This window comes from Apus apus, chromosome 4 (assembly GCF_020740795.1).
Source record: "Apus apus isolate bApuApu2 chromosome 4, bApuApu2.pri.cur, whole genome shotgun sequence".
Lineage (NCBI taxonomy): Eukaryota > Metazoa > Chordata > Aves > Apodiformes > Apodidae > Apus > Apus apus.
The window spans coordinates 37,465,774-37,486,258 of NC_067285.1; the positions used below are offsets into that span (position 1 = coordinate 37,465,774).

At 41.6% G+C, this 20,485-nt stretch overlaps 1 protein-coding gene across 1 annotated transcript in view; it reads left to right on the forward strand.

Moving 5' to 3' along the window:
- The window catches only part of PTEN (phosphatase and tensin homolog), a 47,892-nt gene that overhangs the window by 4,308 nt on the left and 23,099 nt on the right, over positions 1-20,485 (forward strand). The window contains exons 2-3 of the mRNA XM_051617063.1: positions 12,244-12,328; positions 16,834-16,878. Coding sequence (XP_051473023.1) covers positions 12,244-12,328; positions 16,834-16,878 — 130 coding nt within the window. The remainder of the gene's footprint in view (positions 1-12,243; positions 12,329-16,833; positions 16,879-20,485) is intronic.

A 20,485-nucleotide genomic window follows, 5' to 3' on the forward strand; every position in this document is an offset into this window, starting at 1 on the left:
CTAGCCTGAGCATAGGGCAGGGTGCTTAACTGAAGCATGTGTAGCTCGTGACCTACATAGTTGTATGGCTGCAGCAATATTCAGTAAAGAGTAGATGTTGGGTGCAGTTTATTTACAAATCTCATATGTAGTTTGTCTCACATAATGAAAGACAGAGGCAGCTAACATTGCAAGTGGAAGCCTCTTAGAATATCATACTGCCTTCTGCTGTTTGGAGTCTTAAAGCTCTTTGCATTTTTCATGACATTTTCAATTATTTGACTTCACTCAAAATGGAAAAGAAAATTAATTAGTAGCATGAGGTACATACTGTTTTAAAAATAGAGCCTAAGTTGGAAAAGCCATTCTTTTAAAATACTTGTTCTCATTTGAAACTTGAAGTTTGTTAGATGATTTTTAACAAGGTTTTCTTGCACACAAAGACAGTGAGGGCTGGTGAGGATTTAGAAGGGACTAGAAGAGACCAACTGGCAAGGTGTTTTATTGGTGGAGAAGTGTGTCTTTGTTCTGGAGTAAGCCTTGTTACTTAGCAGTGCTGAGAGCCCAACAGACTCATTCTGCTTCTGCAGCCTGGGATGATATTGGGTTTTGGACAAGGTGATGAGTGCCAGTTTTGCTCTGAATTAATCCTGGATTCTGGATAGCAGTGACATGGTGCTGGCTGGGGTGGGAACTCCTCAAAGTGTGATTCAGTTATCCCTGTGCTGTGTTTGATCCTGGGAAAAATGGTCTTTCTGCACTTCCAAGGGTCAAGATTTTTAAACTGTCCAGATGGAGAAAGCAAGGTGATGGTAGATGCAAGTGTGGGTTTTTTTTCTGGGGTTAGGGACATGCAGTGTCACTTACTTTTCCTCACAACCTAGAAAAACCCTCTTTGACATATTGCCCCCGTACGTGCGTGTTTGTGGTGGTGTTTGACAGCTGAAGCCTACACACACAGCCCCACCATTCAAGCATGTGCGCCCTTGTGCAACCCTCCCTGTGTCCATTCAGAGCAACTGCAGCCCCTCTCTGCCCTGCTTTTTGCCTGTGGTTGCTCAGAAGGGGCCTTCAAAGATGCTTGACAAATGACAGCTCATCTCTTTGCTCTTGCTTAAATCTAGTGCAGGCTTCCTAATGAGCTACTTCGTCTTGCATCATCAGAAGTTTGTAATCAATGTGCAGCGTTGCTGGAGACTGTTTGCACAAGCTAAACATGAAGTTAAAAAATAACTGCTTGGGCACACTTTTAAATCAAAAGCTGCAAACTGTTCTTAGTTTCATGTAGCTCTGCTATGTTCCTTTCAAGGTGGGGAAAGGAATGGGTACAGCTTGTGTAGATGGACACTAAAATTTTCTTCATCGTGACCTTTTAGAAAAAACACAACTGAAGCTAATCTTCATGGTCATCTGTAAGCTTAGTTAAGTGTGTGGTTTTCAGAACATCCAAAGCTTTGCTGTTAATAAAGTGCAAGCTTTACTAGGGCTGGTACTGGTTTTGTGCATTCCTTTTTAAAGGAAAAACTCATGTTCATCTTCATTATTTTCCAGTACTTGAAGGGGGCTTACAAGAAAGCTGGGGAGGGACTTTTTACTAGGTGATGTAGCGAGAGGACAAGGGGTAATGGCTTAAAACTGGAAGAGGGAAGATTTAGGTTAAACATTAGGTGGAAATTCTTTGCTGTGAGGGTGGTGAGACACTGGCCCAGGTTGCCCAGGGAAGCTGTGGCTGCCCCATCCCTGACAGTGTTGAAGGGCAGGTTGGATGGGGCTTGGAGCAACCTGGTCTGGTGGGAGGTGTCCCTGCCTATGCAGGGGAGGTGGAACTTGGTAATGTTTAAGGTCCCTTCCAACTCAAACCAGTCTATTATCTTTTACAATAAGACTGGTGACGTGTTGGGACTTGAGGCCCTTGAGAAATGACCTCTGTTAAGGCTTGTCAGTGGCGTTGGGGAGCACAGGTAGAGCAGCCTTGAAGGCTTCTGAAAATCCCACCTGGTGTGCTCATGGTTTGCCTCTTGGTGTCATGGCCAGGTGTCAACACTGGGTCCAGCCCGACTGTTGAAGAACGCTGGTGAATTTTGAAAGTGCATCTTTCTAGGAACTTGTGCTGGTCAGGAGGGCCTTTCTGTCCTCAAGATAATTACATGTGACTTCCACTGACTGCATGAGGCAGGGCATATTTTGGGAAAGGATATAGCCTTGAGTGTGCAGCTTATGCAACAGTATAATACACGTGGAAAGATTAGTTGGGCCTTGGTGGCTGCTGGGCTGGTGATCAGCAGATTTCCTTGGGCCAAAAATGTGTGTTTCTTGAGCTATCCAGTGCTACAGCTTCTTTAAGAACTCTTTTTTAAAATACCAAAAAGTTTTGAAGCACAGTGAATGCTGTAGAGGAAGCTACTCTTTGCTAAATGATGAGTTAAAACACTGTGTAGAGGAGTACAGAATTTTCTTCCAGATAGTAGGTGACTATTTTCCATTTTTGTAGGATGATCTGGACACCTAAGTCCTCTTTGTTGTGCAAGCAACTGCTATAGTTTGGTCAATAAATATAAGACAGAGAATGTGTTTTATTAACACTATGTTAAAAAATGTAAAGCCATGCTAAAACTACAAAATGCAGTAACTACAAAGATGAAATCTTTATATAAAAGTTTGTGTACTGAGTTGCTTTTGCCACTTGTGAATCTTGGAATAGTTTCTTAAATGAAACTGTATTTTTAATGGATGAATATTATTGCCACATTAATACTGTATAAGCTGACAAATTGTACCCCTGGTACCTTAGCCTTGAGTCTTCCCTTACAACATGTTTAAACGAGAAAGTGATTCTTGTCAAATGATTTAAGGGACAATAGTTGTGTTCTGTCAAATCCCTTAATTATGTTGCAGACCAAAGTTGTTGTCATTAGTCATAAGTAACTCCCTTTTAAAGCCCATCTCCTTCCTAACTGGAGTATCCAGCAAGTAATCTGGAACTCAGAGCTACATGTGATGTGTATTCATTTGCTGTGCCTAATGTAGGGTGGCTATTGAAGGTTAATTATTGCCTAGCTTTTCCAGGGGGGTAAATGGGATATAGCCTGGAGTTGTGAGTAGTGATTGCTGGATGTGCCTGATGCCTCATCTGAAATATTAGGGAAGTGGGGGGCTCCTTTGATTTGCCACTTCTGTGAAGTTTTTTGTGATTGAAGCCCTATGTGTTTGTGCAGTTATTGGGATGGTGATTTCCAGAATGTAAGAATTGATTTGAAAATCTGGGAACGTTCATAGAACATTCATCCTGTAGAGCAGGATCTCTTCTGAAGCATGAGTACTTTATGGGTGGTTGACTCTACTTTGGGTTCACAGATTGCTTTTAGTTTTAGGACGCTTCTTAGTTCCAGATTGATATTTCAGATGTAAACAATTCCTTGTTCCAGTTTCTAATTCAAGCCAGCATCCACTGCTCTCAGCATCATCTGCCTCGTTTACCATCTTGCCTGTGAGGCCCTGAAAAAATGAAATTTTGTAGCATGGAAGTAAATAATCATGCAATTAGGCTGTGTATCATGCTGCATAAATCTAGGCTATCTTAATAATGATTTTTAGGTGACATAGGTAAAGTAGTAGGCTCTGTGATTCAAATGGTAGTTGACTGTGCAGCTAAAAAATTAAACTCAACTGCTCTGTGTTTGGGATGATGACGACTGCAAAAGCTGGCATTGTTCCCTTTAAAGATGAACTCCCAGCTTCACAGCCCCAACGTGCAGCAGTGCATGAAAACTGCTTGATACTACCCAGATTTTTTCTAGTGAAGTGCTTAAGAAATATATTTATAAACTTAATTCTGCCTTCGTGGAGCTGTAGTATAATAGCTTTTAATTGCATGATTAATTTTCTTGGAGGCCTCTGCTTAATTTGTTGCATTGCCTGGGTATATATCAGGTTAGAAGTAAATTAGTTGCCTATTTTCTGTTCTTTAATTTCTTGTGTGGGTGAGTTAGAGAAGTACTGTCCTTTTTTTGTACTAACATTTAGAGAAGGAAAATCCTACAACTCTTTAGAGTGAATTTAGTATTATCTACTCGGGCTTCATTGGTTGAGAAAGGCTTTATTAGGATGGCCTTATGCTTTGTTTTGCCACTTGCCTTGCTCTTCTCCTGGATCATCACCCCCTACTCCCAAATTAAGGTTTGATAAATTAATACAAATCCTAGTTTTTGTAGCTTATGTTTTATGAAGCTTTTTATTGTGACATATTTGTCCTCTAACCCAATCGCTGTTTTAAATTCCCTTGTCTCTGAAAGTTTTGGATGTCCTTTCAGACTTCAAAAAGTTGAGCCTGAGCCATTTTTCACTTCCTGTCAGTAAATATCAAAGTAGTGACTCTCTGTGCTGACTTCTTTTGACTGAATAAAATTCTTACGTTATGCTGTGGGTGGCTGAGGATCTGCCTAAGTACACATGGCTGCGTAGTTCAAGGAGATCCTGCAAAGTGTGGTGGTGTGCTGAGAACATGTGCTAGGGAGGTCCTGTACCCTGGCTTGATAGAGTTCATGTCAAATTTGGTTTGTGGGTTAAAATTTGTCGCTTTGTACATCTCAAACTTAGATGACACAGTCAAGCTTCTTGTGTACGTTGCCTCCTGTGGAGAAGGTCCATGTGGTGCCTTGAGGACAGCCCCTCAGCCTTGCATGTGCAGTTGCCCCTTGCCACTGGTGCGGCTTTGGCTGCTGTGTTAGGGTGCCAGGCTGGGTGTGATAAGATGGGATGTGGCTTCTTCCAAAGTGTGAGCAGAAACACAAAGCCTTCTTAACTAGGCCTCTGCATGTTTTCATCTTTAGAAACTTGTTGGGATTGTAGGGTTTTGTTCAGTGCAGCAGACCTGGGCTTGGGATTGAATTAGGAGTTGAAGCCCAGTTGACTTGTCAGGTGAAGAGTTCTTTCTATCAACTTCTGGATGAATAACATAGTGTGCTGTTGTATCATTTGTTGTGCTACTTTTTGCTCTTGCCTTTTTTCATAATGGGAAGGGTAGCGGTTTTGGGTCCTGCTACATTGTCAGCTATTTTAGAGGGATATGCAGCTCTTCACAACAAGCTCATGTTTCCTTTATGATCTGCATGCTTTCCTGTCTTTATTTGTGATTCCAAGCCATGTTGAAATGGAAGTTTAAAGCATCTTTTTCTCAGTCTTTGTCAGAACAAGCACTACTATAGAACAGATATCATCATCTTTCATGCTTCTCTTTTACCATTTTTTTGTAATTATGCTGTGAAGTTTGAGGTTGATACACTGTGTTTTGGGGGGGAAAAAAAGTGCCTGCTTATTATTTAGGTTATATATGGAGTTTTTTTCTGGTCTTCTTGACCCTCTTCGCTGTTCAGCAAAGCCTCCAAATGGCTGAGAGCTCCAGGACCTGTTTCATACACCTCACAGATGAAGGGAGAGACTCTTGCTCTGGGAGTATTTCCCAAATGCAATACAGTAAGCAGGTCCAAAAGCCCTGCCATGGGATGGAAGTGAGTTGAGGGTGTACATGGTTCCCCAGATAACCTGGCAATATCATCTCCAAGCATCTTCTGATTTACTTCTTCACACTGCAGGAGTTGAGTTCCCTTCCAGACCTGTTGTCAGCCCCATCATCTCATCTGGACAAGCTTGCCTCCTGGATACAAAGGAGCTGCAGTTTTCTTGTTGCTTGTCTAGGTTTAAGCTGAAAGATGAAAAAAAAAAAAAGAGGAAAAAAAAGGATTGTAGTTTAAATGTTGAGCATTACGGGGTTAAGTGCGTTTCTTCTAAATCTTAAAATGTTTCTCAGCCACATCTGAGTTGGTCTCTTCTTTAAGGCACAGATGGTAGAGTTGGCAAGTGCAGCTGGCTGGCTACAAGGAATCCTCCTTTGCTCTGAAGAACTTTCTTCCTGTTCATTTCCTCTATACTTCCTGATTATCCAGACTCACAGAAAAAATAGTAAACTTAGTTTGCTTTTCATGTTGGCTAATGGAAATGCCACCTATTTGAAAAAAAAGGCATGCATGTGTACAGGCTAAACAGTAAATATGCCAAGAAACTTTTCTAGATTTGGCTGGGTATATTTTCCTTTGCCTTTTTTTATTTGTAAGGATGCTGTCAAGAAAATGGCACTAATAAGAGCCTGGCCATTTGTCAGGGCTCTTAAATCTGTTTGAGGATGGAGTGTGGACACTTCTTGTAACACTCCCCCTGTAGCTTCAGGCTGTCAAGCTGTTGAGCAGCAAGAGCAGGTTTGTTTTTTTCTTACTGCTGCTACACAGACTTGTTTAAGCTGGAGTTAAAGGGCCTGAGGTTAGCACAGTTGCATTTCATGGCTGGTGGGGCCAGATGTGCTGCTAGACCACGCTGCATGGTTACTGAAGTCAGAGTTCCTGGAAATTGCAGACAAACAAGACAATAAAGCAACTTCAGGAGACTTCAAAGTCACCTTTTTCCTCTGCTCTTTGGTGTGGCTATCAAATGGGACTCAGCAGTTGACAGCTTGGCCAGCCTGTGCTGGAGGCTGGTCACAGCCAGGAGGGTGCTGGGTGGTGTTTGGTAGAGCAAAGCTGACAGCAGCTTGCACACCAGTGAGGAGTGGGCTGCTGAGGAGCAGATTAAAGCAAGTACATGCCTTGCTTGCCTGAACTGGAAGTGCAAATTTGCATTCCTGGCAGCTGTGGAACATTTTTCAGGCCAGTTTAAATCTGTTCTTTGTTAAATAAGATTCATATTTGAAAGCTGAAAACTGAGGGTTGGGAAAACTGACTGTTGTCCTTTTACTTGCAGATGTCAGGTTCAGGTTTTGTAGTAAGTTGATAGTTCCAAAGCATGACTTGAACAGTGACCATCATTCACAGCTTCAGGAACACTCAGCTTTTTGAAAATTTCCTTTTTAAAGAGAGACAGTCTTATGCCTGGCAGGTCTTCCTGGAGCCTTGGATTGTGAAGGGCTAATAGTTTTAAAGTTGTTTTTTATTTGCACTTTGATGTAAAATCTGTCATCAGTGTTGGGTATAAAAAGTAAAACTATATGTAAATGCTGAAGCAGAGCGTGCTCTAGCATGCTGAATAAAATAGGAAGATTAAATCCTTGGCTTTCTGTTTTTCTGCTATAGCTGCCTTCATGAGGGGAGTGAGGAGAAGGGATTAAGTTGTTTGAAATAAGACTTCATAAAATGACTGAAATTCTAGTGACTCACGTTGTAGATATTGAGAATGTTGATCATTGCAGGAAAGGCTATAGCTGTCTATTTTTGCAACTTCCTTGTGGCTGCTTAAGAACTTAAGAATTGGTAAATATTTCGGTATGCTTTTTTGGCCACCTTCCATTGTTAGGAAAAAGGCTGAAGTTGTGAGCAGAATCAGCTAGAGGACCAACTTGAGTAAGTTACTTTTTTATCTACGTGTATGTAAAATTCAAAGTACTGCATATTCTTTAATATGGTCTTGACATAATACGAGTGTATAGACAGCTATTTTTTTAAAGTGATTGTAACTGCTGATCTGCGTAATGATATGGGATTTTTGTCATAGTGGCTGGAAAGACTATTACCTTTAGCAAGTGGGAATGTTAAACCTATGAGCAGCATTAGAGCAAAAGCATTTCTAAAGTGGTGGATGGATTATTTGCTTCGTTGTGTCTTCAGTATTTGTGGCATTGGGAACTTAAGCAAATTACTGGCTGCTTTGAGTTTAAGGTTCCTTGGGTGTAGCAGAGTGTTTTCTTCATATGAAAGCTGAAGTTCTGTTGGTAGTAAGAAGTCTGAACCTTGAAGGTGGCATTTTGTGTGTTATGAGTTTGTCTCATGTCCTTATTTTTTTTGTGTCATTGTGATCACTAAAATCCTGGCCTTGATATTGACAAGACTGAGAAAGGAATGAGTGCTTTAAAAGCTGTTGAAGCTGTTTCTGAGAATGGGTTTCTTAGGAAAGAACTACTTTGCAAAATATGGCTGGGTCTAACCATTTAACATTTTTTGGAAAGCCCATTTCAAGTGCTGGTAGTTAGAATGGTTTGGTTTGACTTTTTGATAAACTTTGTAGAACTGCCTCAATAAATGGCTGAGGCTTTTTCCACTTTCATTTGCATGTCTTAAAAAAAAACCAACAAACCAAAACAAACCAGCTTGGAATTGATAATGAAGTTTTGTTGCATGTTTTAAATGGTTGGTTATCCCAGGTTTCTAAAATTATCAGTATCATTACCAATTTCGTGATGACTCAGAATTCCTGCTTTGAATGTAAGCCCAGCTGCCAAGCTCCTTTGTAAGAAATCTTGTCTGGGTAAGGAGTATCTTAATTTTGATTTTGGAAATCAGTGTTAAATTAACTGAGGGGTCAAAAGCAGTGTCTCTGAAGTGTTGGACATGGCTGGATGGACATGCTGGAGATGATGGTTGGTGGACAGTTCTTCTGTAACTGGCTTGGCTCTGCACCCTTCTGTGCAGTGACCACAAGCTGTCCCCAGGGAGGAATGTTTCCTTCCCCAGCATCAGGAAAAAATCAGGCGAGTACCATCTCACTACCTACTTGCTGCAGATCTTGGGGCAGCTTTTTGCAGGAGAGGAAAAGGTGGAAGAGCTTTTCATGGCAGTTTTTTCCATGCAGTGATGAAACTGCTATTTCTTCTCAGAGATGGGGATTATCTGTGCAAACAGCAGCAGCCCTTCCCCTCTGTTCTTCCACCTTATGTTGCTCCTGAAAGCAAGAGGCAGTTGCAAGAGTTTCAAAGCAAGGTGCTGCTTCAGCATGCCTGTCAGGAGCAGACTAAAGAGACAGAGAATCATCTTCAGCAGTGATACAGATGCATGTAGTTGTCACTTGCTTTTGTTGGGGGCTGGTGGAGCCAGCACTTGTGCCCTGGAAGGGTGTCTGGTGTCCTTTGCTTGCCCATGGCCCGTGTTCTTTCACACCAGAGCTGTTACAGACTGAAGAGTGAGTCAGCAGTGGTGTGTGAATTGCATTCCAGTCTAATACTTCGAGATAATAAGTCAGGTACTTCAGGATGTTTATATTTAGGTGGGGGAGAAATAGGCTTGCCTCTTTAAAAAACAATAATGTTTTTCTGATACAGCCCCCACCCCAGCTTCACTGCTGGATGTTTGTTTTTCAGAACACTTCAGTTTTTGTGCTATCAGGTTGCAAAATCCCAGAGCATACAACACTTGGATTGAACCAGCATCAGTAAATTGATTAGCACTTTTTTTTCTTACCCCTATTCTAGGTATTTTTCCTTTTTTTTTTTTTTTTTACTTCCTGGTATATTGTGGAACAGCTTTTGCAGCTCTTGTTTTTGAAATGCACCTGTAATGATGCACAGTTAAGCATTATGTAGAGGCCTCATCACTGGCAGTGTTCAAGGCCAGGTTGGATGGGGCCTGGAGCAACCTGGTCTAGTGGGAGGTGTCCCTGCTCGTGCAGGGGGTTGGGACTTTGATGGTCTTGAAGGTCCCTTCCAGCCCAAACCAGTCTGTGATACGATTCTATTTTAAAGAAGAAACCCATGTGAGCTGATCATGTACCACTCGTGCATCACCCTTGAGGAGCAAGGGAGGGGAGAGGGCCCACATGAGATGCAGGAGCCAAAAGGGGATGGTGCTTCCCAAAAGTGTGAGACTGCCACAGTTATTTTGGAACTTTTTATCTCTCTCTGCCTGTGTGTTTTGAGGCTTTGGTGTTTGGAAAAGGCTGTGAGCCTGCAAACGACACTGCTGTTAAGATGTTCTGTTCCCTTCACTCGGGGTGTCTGTCTGCTTCCCTTCCATCCTGCACCAGCTGGGACTCCTGGAAAGTATCTCATTTCTTAGCCTCTCAGAGAGGAGAAGCCAGCAGCAGAAGGAAAGCATCTGAGCGTAAACTGCAGGCTGAAGCTTGAAAAAAAAAGATAGTAAAGCTCACAGTTGCAAATAGAAATTTGAGCAAGTTACGTGGGAATTTGGCAAAGTTTGGGCATCTGTCTCCTGAGTGATACTGCAGTTGACGCTGAGTTTTGGTTTGATGTGGTTTGTCTAAATGAATAGATTTTACCTCAGTTGTTAGCATGAATGCTTTTCTTCTGTGGAGAAGTGCTGTGGAAAGCAGGCTGATACACTGGATTATTTTGCCATGGTAAATTATATAGCCCTGCCGCTTGGAGCAGGATGCAGGAGGGAGGTTTTTTTAAGTATAAATGCTGTGTGGCAGTAGGACAAAATCAGGTTGAAATCGAGGAGGAAAAGGAGGGAGTGATGGAGTGTGCTAGCTGAAAGTCAGGTAATTCACTGCTAATAGGCTTGGAGCATCTGCACGTGATGTATAACCAGTTTCTTCACCTTATTGTAAGTAGTAACTGATAAAATAGTAAATACTTTGCTAATTATGTAGCACCTTTTGTTAATTTAACAAAGAGGTGTGGACTGCTTGGGAAGTCAAATACATTCAGAGTGAAGTTCAAAGTTTAAGTTTTATGTGTTTTGACAGTACCTGAAGATAGCACAAGCTCTGAAAGTTAAGCAGCCTAATTATTTTTTTTTTTCAGGATAAGCTTTTTCTAGGGGTGTGAACCCCTTTCAGTGTCTGTGTTTAAGGCAGCTGCAGATACTGGATTTCTTAAAAGCTTTCCTATTTTTCTCATTGTCTGCATAAATCATCTTTTGAATAGTCCAAGCAGACCAATGTCTATTAATACTCAGATTACAACAGAGTCAATGCTAATTCTTTTTATGAGAGTAGAAAACATGATTTCCGTGTATTCAGTTGGTAATGTTTTTCTGAAGTCCTGTAGTTAACTGTGTAAATGCAGAACTTGTTCAGTGCTGCTTCCCTGTGAGGACCTGGGCTTGTGGGAATTCTGCAAGGAAGAAGTGGTTTGTATCCTACTTCAGGCTTTTCTTGAAGAAACTGGAATATTAATATCTTGGAAGCTGCTGCAATGTCTTCCATTCAGTGGTTACCCTTTGGAGCTTTGTTATGTTTTAACCATAAAAATAAAACCGATTCTTACAATTGTGGAATAGTTGAGGTTGAAAAGGACCTCTGGAAATCACCCATTTCAGCCCCCTTGTTTAAAGCAGGGCCAACTTCAAACATACCATGCTTTGTTCTTACTCCTTCTAAAATTAGCTTGAGGAGGAGTATGTTAATGCACTAGGGTATGGTCTGTTTTTGAGCTGCTAGTTTCATTTCTGTTTTGCTTTTCAGCGAAGCTTCTTCACTGCGTGATCATTTCTAACAATGTTTAAAACTTGGGAATACTTTATTCTCTTGAGTTCAGTTAAAAAAAACCAAAACAAACCCCAAACATTTATCATTGCACCACCAGGAAAATAAATAGGAGTAATTTTCTACCAATTTGTTGTGAATTCTTTACTCCATTGGCTCTAGATATAACAGAATTTTCTCATTTGGTCTTTTTCCTTTTTGCTGTTCCTGTGTTCTGTATCTCAGATGGTATTTGGCAAGTGAGTTACAGGTAGTTCAGAAAAAGAGACTAGAGTATTTTTCCAGAAGGGGGGAATGATATTTGTTTTTAATAAACAAGATAGATAATCCTTTTCAGATCTGTGGATTCCCATCTGTTGCAGTACCCTGCATTTAGGCTTTCAGAGCTGCCTTAGCTGCTATAGGGGTCTGTTATGTAGAAATCATGGAAAGTGGTAAAAACATGAGTTTATGTATTCTTGCCAGGGCTTGCATGCCTGAAACACACTGTTTTCCGTTTGTCCTGCTGTTGTGCCTGGTTATACCTATTTTAGGATTAATGGGGACTCAAACGTGGGTTTTAATTTGGAACATTTTGCTATTCAGTCACAGAAGACTATTTTAATGGTTTCCCATTGGATTTCATATGACACCCAAACTGTAGAAAAAAAAAAGACCAGTACATAGCATCTGTGGGTTTGCAGTGAGGTGATGTGTGAGAGAAGTGGATTATTTGACTCTGCTGTTCTACTGGATTGCCTTCCTAATGGGTGTTAATTAACCATTGGCTGCCCAATAGCATGGACTTCTGATAAGTTACAGAGATATTTCTGTGGCTATGGTCCAAGTACTATGCTTTCAGAAGTTTCCCTCCTGATTATTTCTCCCCCCCCCACAGCCTTTTTATCAGCTTTTTTTTTGAAAAGATCCCTTATTTCTGCATATATAAAGCTGAATCATTTGCATATGGAAGTCAGTTGGTTGTTGCTTCGACTTTGATACAGTTAAACCTTTAATGTCCATTTAATGCTGTTGTAGAAATTTTACATGCTTCCCAAATGTTTCCATAACTTGCATATTCAGATATTTATCCAAACATAATTGCTATGGGTTTTCCTGCGGAAAGGCTTGAAGGAGTATACCGGAACAACATTGATGATGTAGTAAGGTAAGGCTTGATTTTTCTTCTCCTTAAGTATTCTTTTCTGCACTCATTTATATTGAGCTGAGGAAAGGATCTGTGTTCTGTCTCATAGATATGGCAAGATCTTTGCATCTCATAGATGTTGCCGTATTAGCTTTCTTGAAAAATATTGGAAGCAATAGAAATGATGTTTTCAAGAATTCTAGGCCAGGCTGCTGTTGTGGGTTGATGTCAAATGTGTGTGATTTGCTTGTGAGTGTGAAAAATCAACTACAGTAAATTGTTGGAGTAAGAGCTTGTGTGATTTTAGAAAGATGATCTTCCATGACTGTGTTCATAATGTTGACCATGAAAAAATGACATGCACCGATATAGATGAGGGGTTGCCCTGCTAGAAAGCAGCCCCATGGAGAAGGACCTTGGGGTCCTGGTGGACAACAGGTTATCCATGGGGCAGCAATGTGCCCTTGTGGCCAAGAGAGCCAATAGTATCTTGGGATGTATTAAGAACAGTGTGGCCAGCAGGTCAAGGGAGGTTCTCCTCCCCCTCTACTCTGCCCTCATAAGACCCCATCTGGAGTGTTGGGTCCAGTTCTGGGCTCCCCAGTTCAAGAGGGACAGGGATATACTGGAAAGAGTCCAAGGGAGGCTATGAGGATGTTGAGTTGACACCTGTCATGTGAGGAAAGACACAGAGACCTGGGGCTGTTTAGTCTGGAGAAGAGAAGACTAAGAGGGGACCTTATCAATGTCTATAAATATCTGAAGGGGGTATCAAGGATGGGCCAGTCTCTTTTCAGTGGTGTCTTGTGATAGGACAAGGGGAAATGGCACCAAGTGACAACACAGGAAGTTCCACCTCAACGTGAGGAGAAACTTCTTTCCTGTGAGGGTGACAGAGCCCTGGGTCAGGCTGCTCAGAGAGGTTGTGGAGGCTCCTTCTCTGGAGACTTTCAAGACCCATATGGACTGTGTGATCTACCCTGGGTGTTCCTGCTGCAGCAGGGAGGTTGGACTTGATCTTCAGAGGTCTCTTCCTACCCCTATGATTCTATGACAGTCTCCTCAGATAGCTGGTGGCATTTCAGAATATATTTGCCCATATCCTTTCTTCAATTCATAAGTGAGTTCTTGATAAGTTAATTTGGATTTAAAATAGTAAATAAAAGTGACTTTAGATAAAGGTGTGTATATCTGGCTGTGTTCAATAATTGTGGATGAGGAGGAAAATCTTCTAAAATTAATTATTGCTGGTGATGATGTATAGCACAAAACCTGCAGGTTGTCATTTTTAACATCCAAGTTACCTGGTCTGAACAGCTGGTTACAACTGGAAGGTGTACTTAGTGTTTTAGGAGTGTCACTAATTTTTTTAGTCAGCACCCTACCTGGAGAATTTAGTGTGAGAGGTTGTATTAACAAATAAATACTTGGCAGAAGCTGCCAAATATCAGTGATTTTAGGATCCTGTGTCCTGGTTTTTGGAAGTCATACATGATGCTTTTGAGATCTTGGGCATTCAAGGTCCTAAGTTCAGTAGTTCTCTGAGAGACTTGATGTTTGGGGCAGGGGGAATAATGCAGGAAGGGGGATGGTTATGCAGTGAGGTTGGCAGTGGGTGTATCTGGGCAGGAAGGTTTGATACACCACAGAAAGTTTCTCCTGGTCGTTGGCAGGCAGAATTAGTGCAGCTTGAATTTCAGTGGTAATTGATTGCATCCAGGTTTATACAGAAATGAGTTGAGAAGCTCCTTGGTTCCCACACAGGGGGAATCAGAACTGAGACTCCCTGACCTTAAGGCAGCAGCTTCCCTGCACAGCTGCAGTTGGCTTCACACCACTTTGAGGGGGCTCATTTTTGCATATTTACGCTTGGTGACGAAGCTCCCTATCCACAAATAGTCCTGAAAATGTCAGAGGCTGGATTTCACCAGGCTTGCAGAGGCAATGTTGTTCTGTCACACAGCAGAGAGGAGAATGCAGTTCTCCAGAGCTGGTCATACCTGTGAGGTTCAGCAGAGCAATCTGTAAATACTCTTGCAGAGTGTGTATGTCCCTGGTAAGAACTAAGAGGTGTGAGGTTGTGTTTCTAATTGTATCCTTGCACACAAGAAGCAGCTTTTGCTGGCCCACACACTCCAACTATCTAGCCATCTTTCTGTGCCAGCAGTCAGAGACACCTTTTCAGTAAGTTGATCTGGGCATTGCATCTGCTATGTGAAATAGGTAGTCCCTGATGGACTCCACCTTTGGAAATTGTAGGATAGGGGCAAAGGCTGAACTTCAAGTAAGTGACACAGGAATAGTCCAAATAAAAATAGTAGGCAGTAGTCTTTGAAGGCCCTCTTCCATTCACAGCATCCATTTCAGTTGCTTTTGTTTGAAGGAAAATAGATTGTATTGTGTCCAGCTCTGGAGCCCTCAACACAAGAAGGACATGGATCTGTTGGAGTGGTTTTAGAGAAGGGCCACAAAAATGTTCCGAGGGCTGGAGCAGCTCTGCTCTAGAGACAGGCTGAGAGAGTTGGGGTGTTCAGGCTGGAGGGGAGAAGGCTCTGGGAAGACCTTGGAGCACATTCTGGTACCTGAAGGGGCTACAGGAAAGCTGGGGAGGAACTTTGGACAAGGGCAGGGAGTGAGAGGACAAGGAGCAATGTTCATAAACTAGAGTAGGGTAGATTTAGCTTAGACATTAGGAAGAAGTTCATTACTGTGAAGGTGGTGAGACATTGGCCCAGGTTGCCCGAAAGGTGGTAGGTGCCCCATCCCTGAAGATATTTAAGGTCAGGCTTGATGGGCTTCCAAGCAAACTGATCTAGTTAAAGATATCCCTGCTTACTGCAGGAGGTTGAACTAGATGACCTTTAAAGGTCCATTCTAACCCAAATAGTTCTGTGGTTCTATGATTATTGGCTATATGTAGATAGGTAAAGGGAATGGCTATAGTTTTTAAGTTATCCATAAACACTCTCATCAAATGGAGTAGTGATCACCTCAAATGAAGATGCAGTGGCTGTAGGGAACTGCAGCTAAAGTAGTTAGATTTGTTGCCCCCTATTTTTACAAGAGAATAATGCACAAAGAGTGATCATGCAGCGTTCTGTATATTGCAATCCCCAGGCCCTCATTTGCTCCTGTCTTTTTATTGTGGATTTTTTTTTAAGAGCTTTTTATGCAGAAATTAAATGTGTTTGAGCTCTGGAGCAATTGGTACTGAGCCAGGACACACCAGTGGGCTTTGCTGAATAGCTGACAAATGTAATGCTAATAGTGTATGAGAAGTATGAGCTGGACTGCTGGCTGTCTCCTGTGACTGATGCTTTGAGAAGGTTGGGATAGAATCTTGTCCTTAGAAAAATACTTGGATAAAAGCTCATACTTGCTTTGTGGCAGTCACTGGTGGGAGTGCAGTCACCTCTCCTTGCTCCCCAAGGTGTTTTCAACCAGGGGCACATCTCCTGAAGCAAATGGTTATGTCCACCATCTTCCTTCACCTCTTGAAGTCTGCCAACAAGGGCACCAGTGGGAGTCATGGAATATTTTTGCCAGTGAAATTGGAATTTCATACTCACTGTTGCACCAGGAGCATTCACATCTGTTCTTTTAACGCATCGCTGTAACCACAGAGTTGTTCTAGGTTCTTCTGGAATATTATGACTGATAACCAGAGCTTGTTTTTGCTTGAGCTTTCCAGGATTTTAGCAGCTAGTGTTTCTTTTCAATTTGAACAGCATGTTCTGTCATGGCTAATTAAATTCCTTCTGGCTGATGTGCAGATACACACTGTTGATGATGTTAAGTGTAAACATTTGTATGTTATTTCTTCTTTAACATTGCCAGGTGACACATCATATATAATCACAGCAATTTTGATGAATCATGTTTGCAATTTGGCTCTCAGAGACTTGCATGGGAAGTTTTTGTTTCAAAGTGAGCATGAAAATGAAGCGAGTGTGAAAGAGTGGAGTGGTCTTTCTCCTCCTTTCTGAACCCAAAGTATGATCGGCCACTGTCCTCAGACTCCAGTGACAAATAATGGCCATTTGAAAAACCTGGTAGTAAAGTAAATGATCATGGCTGTTCTCACTGGAATACAGAAGTTATTTTAACTGCCTTCTTATCACTGGAAATGCCTCTGTGGCAAAATATTTTGCATAGATGATAAAATGGCAAGTGTTTCCAGATACCCTGTGTAATTGGTAGTTTCTCCTTTAAAAATAAATAATATTTTGATGTGCAGCTGTCTTAGAAATCACTGCAGATGGATCCATGCAGTAACCATTTCCGTTGCAGGTTGGATCTTGGTCTCTTAAGTTGCCAAGTAGTCTTATTCATACTAGTGGGTTATTTGTATGAGTGAGGTTTGCAAGATGCTGCCTCCTTGGCTTTGAGGCACTGCAGGGCCAGCTGGGACTTGCAGTGCAGAACTGAACATGCTGGATGGTGCTTCTAAAGATGCTGCAAATTAAGGTCACTGCTCTTGCAATGGGTATTAATACATGTCTTTTTTTTTCCCCCCTCTACTTAAGGTTTTTGGATTCAAAGCATAAAAACCATTACAAGATATACAATCTGTAAGTATGCCCTTATAGATGTGTTTTTCCAAAATATTGAGTTCTAAAAATAGCTTATGATTGAAAGTAGCTTGTTGCTGTACTGAAGCAGAGCTAGAGATGTTTTGCACATTTCTTAAAACAATTAAGCCTGATGGAGAGCACTGTTACTTCATTTAGTGGAGCTGAGCGAGGTTAAATGAAATGCTGGTGTATATTCATATTACTTGAACACTTTTAAATGACTTGGCATCTAGCCCATCTGGAGCTTGTACCACGTGATTAAAAAGTGAAAAGTAATTCACAGCAGGCTTTCTGTTAATGTATTAATGTCCACAGTGAAGACATTGCCAAATGATTATTTTCCTGGGTTTTTTACCTTTTTTTCTTTTTTTTTTTTTCTTTTTTGCATTTAGCTGTGTTGGTACCCAGGCTCTGTTTGCTTCCTCACTATCCCTGATTGTTCCTCTTCATTACTTTGAAAAAGGGTTTGCATCAATTGGTGATTGCTTCTCACTTTTGTAATCATAAAGCTGTTCTTGTTACAGAAAGGATTTTTTTGTTTTGTTCCTTGATCATCTTTATAGGTTAGCTCAGGCTAATTTCAGTTGTACAAATGATGTGGTGACGTCAGCTGATGTCGGAAAGCAGGTCCTGGTTTTCCTCCCCCTCGTTTTTTCCCAGGAACTGAAGTTGAAGATCTGTTGATTCTCTTATCTGTTAAGGCTTTTTTTTAGTTAATAAGTTTCTAAGTATCTGCAATTAATGGAAAAATTACTTTAGTATGGAAATCCAAGCAATGTATTACATTGTAATCTGTCGGTCATTAAAAATAAGTATCTAAATATGCCTGTGGATTAGTTGAAGGATTATGCATCAAGCAGCTCTGTTTCTTGATCTTGGAACGAAGTGATACTAGAAGCTCACAAATATTGTGTACTGGTTATTGTATTAAGTTGCCTGTAAAGCCTGGGGTAGGATGGGACAGAAAAAGATCTGCAAATAAATTAGGCATTAAAATAAAAACATTGGACACCTGTCATACAGTTCAATAACAAAATTATTTTCTCCAGCTTAGCTCTCCAGAATGTTAACCTTTTACTAAGTACTGGCTTGGTGGCCCTTAGGGGTGGGAAGGACGATGCTCCCCAGAATAGCTGATGGCTCATTCTGCCTGTAGGTGCAGCTCTCTAAAGAGGTAACTCTGCATATCTTCCTTTGAAGCCTGGAGCTCAGCACTAGAGAGCTGTATTGTGTAAAATGTAACCACTGTGGTTATATTAGCAGCCTCTGGGAGCTTCTGCTTGGTTTGAGGAGCAAAGCAGAGCAGGACAGATATAAGTGAATTTCCTCCTGCTTCTCGGGGCAGAGTTCAGCTGTCAGGTTCTGCCAAGTGTGGCTTTGGTATCACTTACAGGATCAGGGCTTGTTGAGAGGCTTGTGTTGAATTGGCTTGAGAGGTGACAGGTAGAACAATGGGCTGCTGTGTGTTAACTTCTAGGTTTGGTCAGAAAGTAAGAGATTAGTAAGACTTCTGTGCATCTCAGCAAGTAGCTCCTCAGGGAGGTGATGCTTGAGAAGTTTCCCCTTTGCTGTGTGCTGGAGACCTCATCTTTAGCAAAAAGCCAAAGCCAATCCCACAGCCCTACCCAGGAACAATTGTCAGGTTTTTAAGTGAGAAAAGCTGTGATGAGACAAATGCTTTCTGACATTTAAATTGCTGATACATGTGTTTCCAACTGTGGAAAGAACTTGCCAAGGTGTGCAAAAGGGTTTCTGTCTTCAAGTCCTTCATATAAAGATTTAATTTTTCAGTTTTCAGTGCAAGAACCCCCCATTGATTTTCCTAGTTCCTGGCTGCAAAACAATCACAAGTGAAACTTGCTAAAATTCACCCTCGGATGAAAATTTTAGCAGGATAAAATGTCCTTTTCAACTGCGTGGGTTTTCTTCCCAAAAGATGGATCAGTTGCAAATGAAGTTTCAAGTCATTACTGCACAGCTTGGAAAGCTTAGCTTTTAATCTGTATATCCCTGGCTAAAGACACCAGGTTCTCCCTTTGTCTTTAGGCAAGCAAAATTTGTCCATTAAGTACATGGCATCATTAGGTGAATTGTTGCAATGTTTGGTCATGAGATGGGAAGAAATTGCAGCCTTCAGGTATTTTGGAGAACAGTATTTCTTCAGATGAAGCTGATCCTTTGTAAATAACCAGCCTATTGTCTGTGTTTAAAAGAAGGAGGTGGGAGTTCAGAGGAGCTATGTGATTATATTCAGAATTATTTCAAACACTGTCATGGGGTTTGAGTTCCCTTAAGGTAGCTGTTACATTAAGTTAATAATAATGTGTGTATCGAGCAGTTCTATTTAAAAAGATTCAGAGAGATTTTTCTGATCTGATGCTTAAATGGTGTCATTTATGCCTCATCCTCCCATTCTGGCTTTTAACTTTCCAGTGAATGTTTGAGCAATGAATTTCATTTTGCTTCTTGTTTGTGTTGGTTTTTTCATGTGTTTCTTTAACCCTTTGCTGCTACTTCGGTATTCCTCTGTATTTTAACATGTTCTGCTTCTGTCTCCTAACTTCACATCCTGCCAAATTATTACGTCCCTTGCTGTAATCCTGTCTTCAGTATATTTCTCTTAACTGTCCTCCCATGAGGGCATAACGAGTTCCCTGTGCTCAGTTCCTATCCTTGGTATCAAGAAAACTAATTTTTGTCCCATATGATACTTGATACTCCCTCAGACTTCAACATTTGAAGGCTTTTTTGCCCATATGTGGGTTTTTTAATGTTTTGAAGACTTTCATCTCTTACTACACCTTTGAACTTGGTGTTCCTTTAAAAGGAAGAAGGAAACTTTCTGGGTAAGATGCTTTTTGTTAACTGCTTTGCTTCCTAGTAGATGCTGAAGAGCTGGGAACAGGCTTTGCCCAGCACAGCTGATGGCCTTTCCAGGCATGGTGTCTCTGCCTTGGGGCTCCATACTGCATCTAACCTTTCTTCTCAAAGGCTTGAGTGCAGATAACGTGTGTTTGAGTCCCATCTGCTAACTCAACCTGTGCCGTATCGTTCTGACCCAGAGAAAGTGTCAGCAGTGTGATCAGAGCTGTTAAAACTGCCAGACTTCCCTAGCGGAGGCTAGAGTGGAGAAGGCTCTGGAATTGAGAGAAAGGGAAGCGCTGAGTGTGTGTGCAACCCCAGCAGACCTGCCTCTGTCCCTGCTGTGTGAGCCTCGTGGGCAGAGCTCAGCACAGCACATGAGAAGCTCCAGTTTTATGCAGCAGTCACACAGGTGGGAGCTTAAAAGTTCTGTGTCTGAAGGTGTCAGGTCAGTCTCAAAGTATGGCTCCAGAGGTGACAGTTGTCACCTACCTATTAGGGAAAGAGAAGTTCAGACCAGTCCTGAAACCGGTGTGGGTACTTGAACCCTACCAAGTGTACAAGTTATAATCAGAACTGAAGGTCTAGGTGGGTTTTGTCTACTGAAATGGCTCCCAGTTGTTGTGTCTCAACCTGGAGTTGTCTTGTTTCTAGACAGGGTTGGTTTCTGTTTCCTCTCTGAGCTGCATTTTCACTTGCAGTGGTGTAAGGACAAATAATTTTGTCTGTGGAGAGCAGCTGC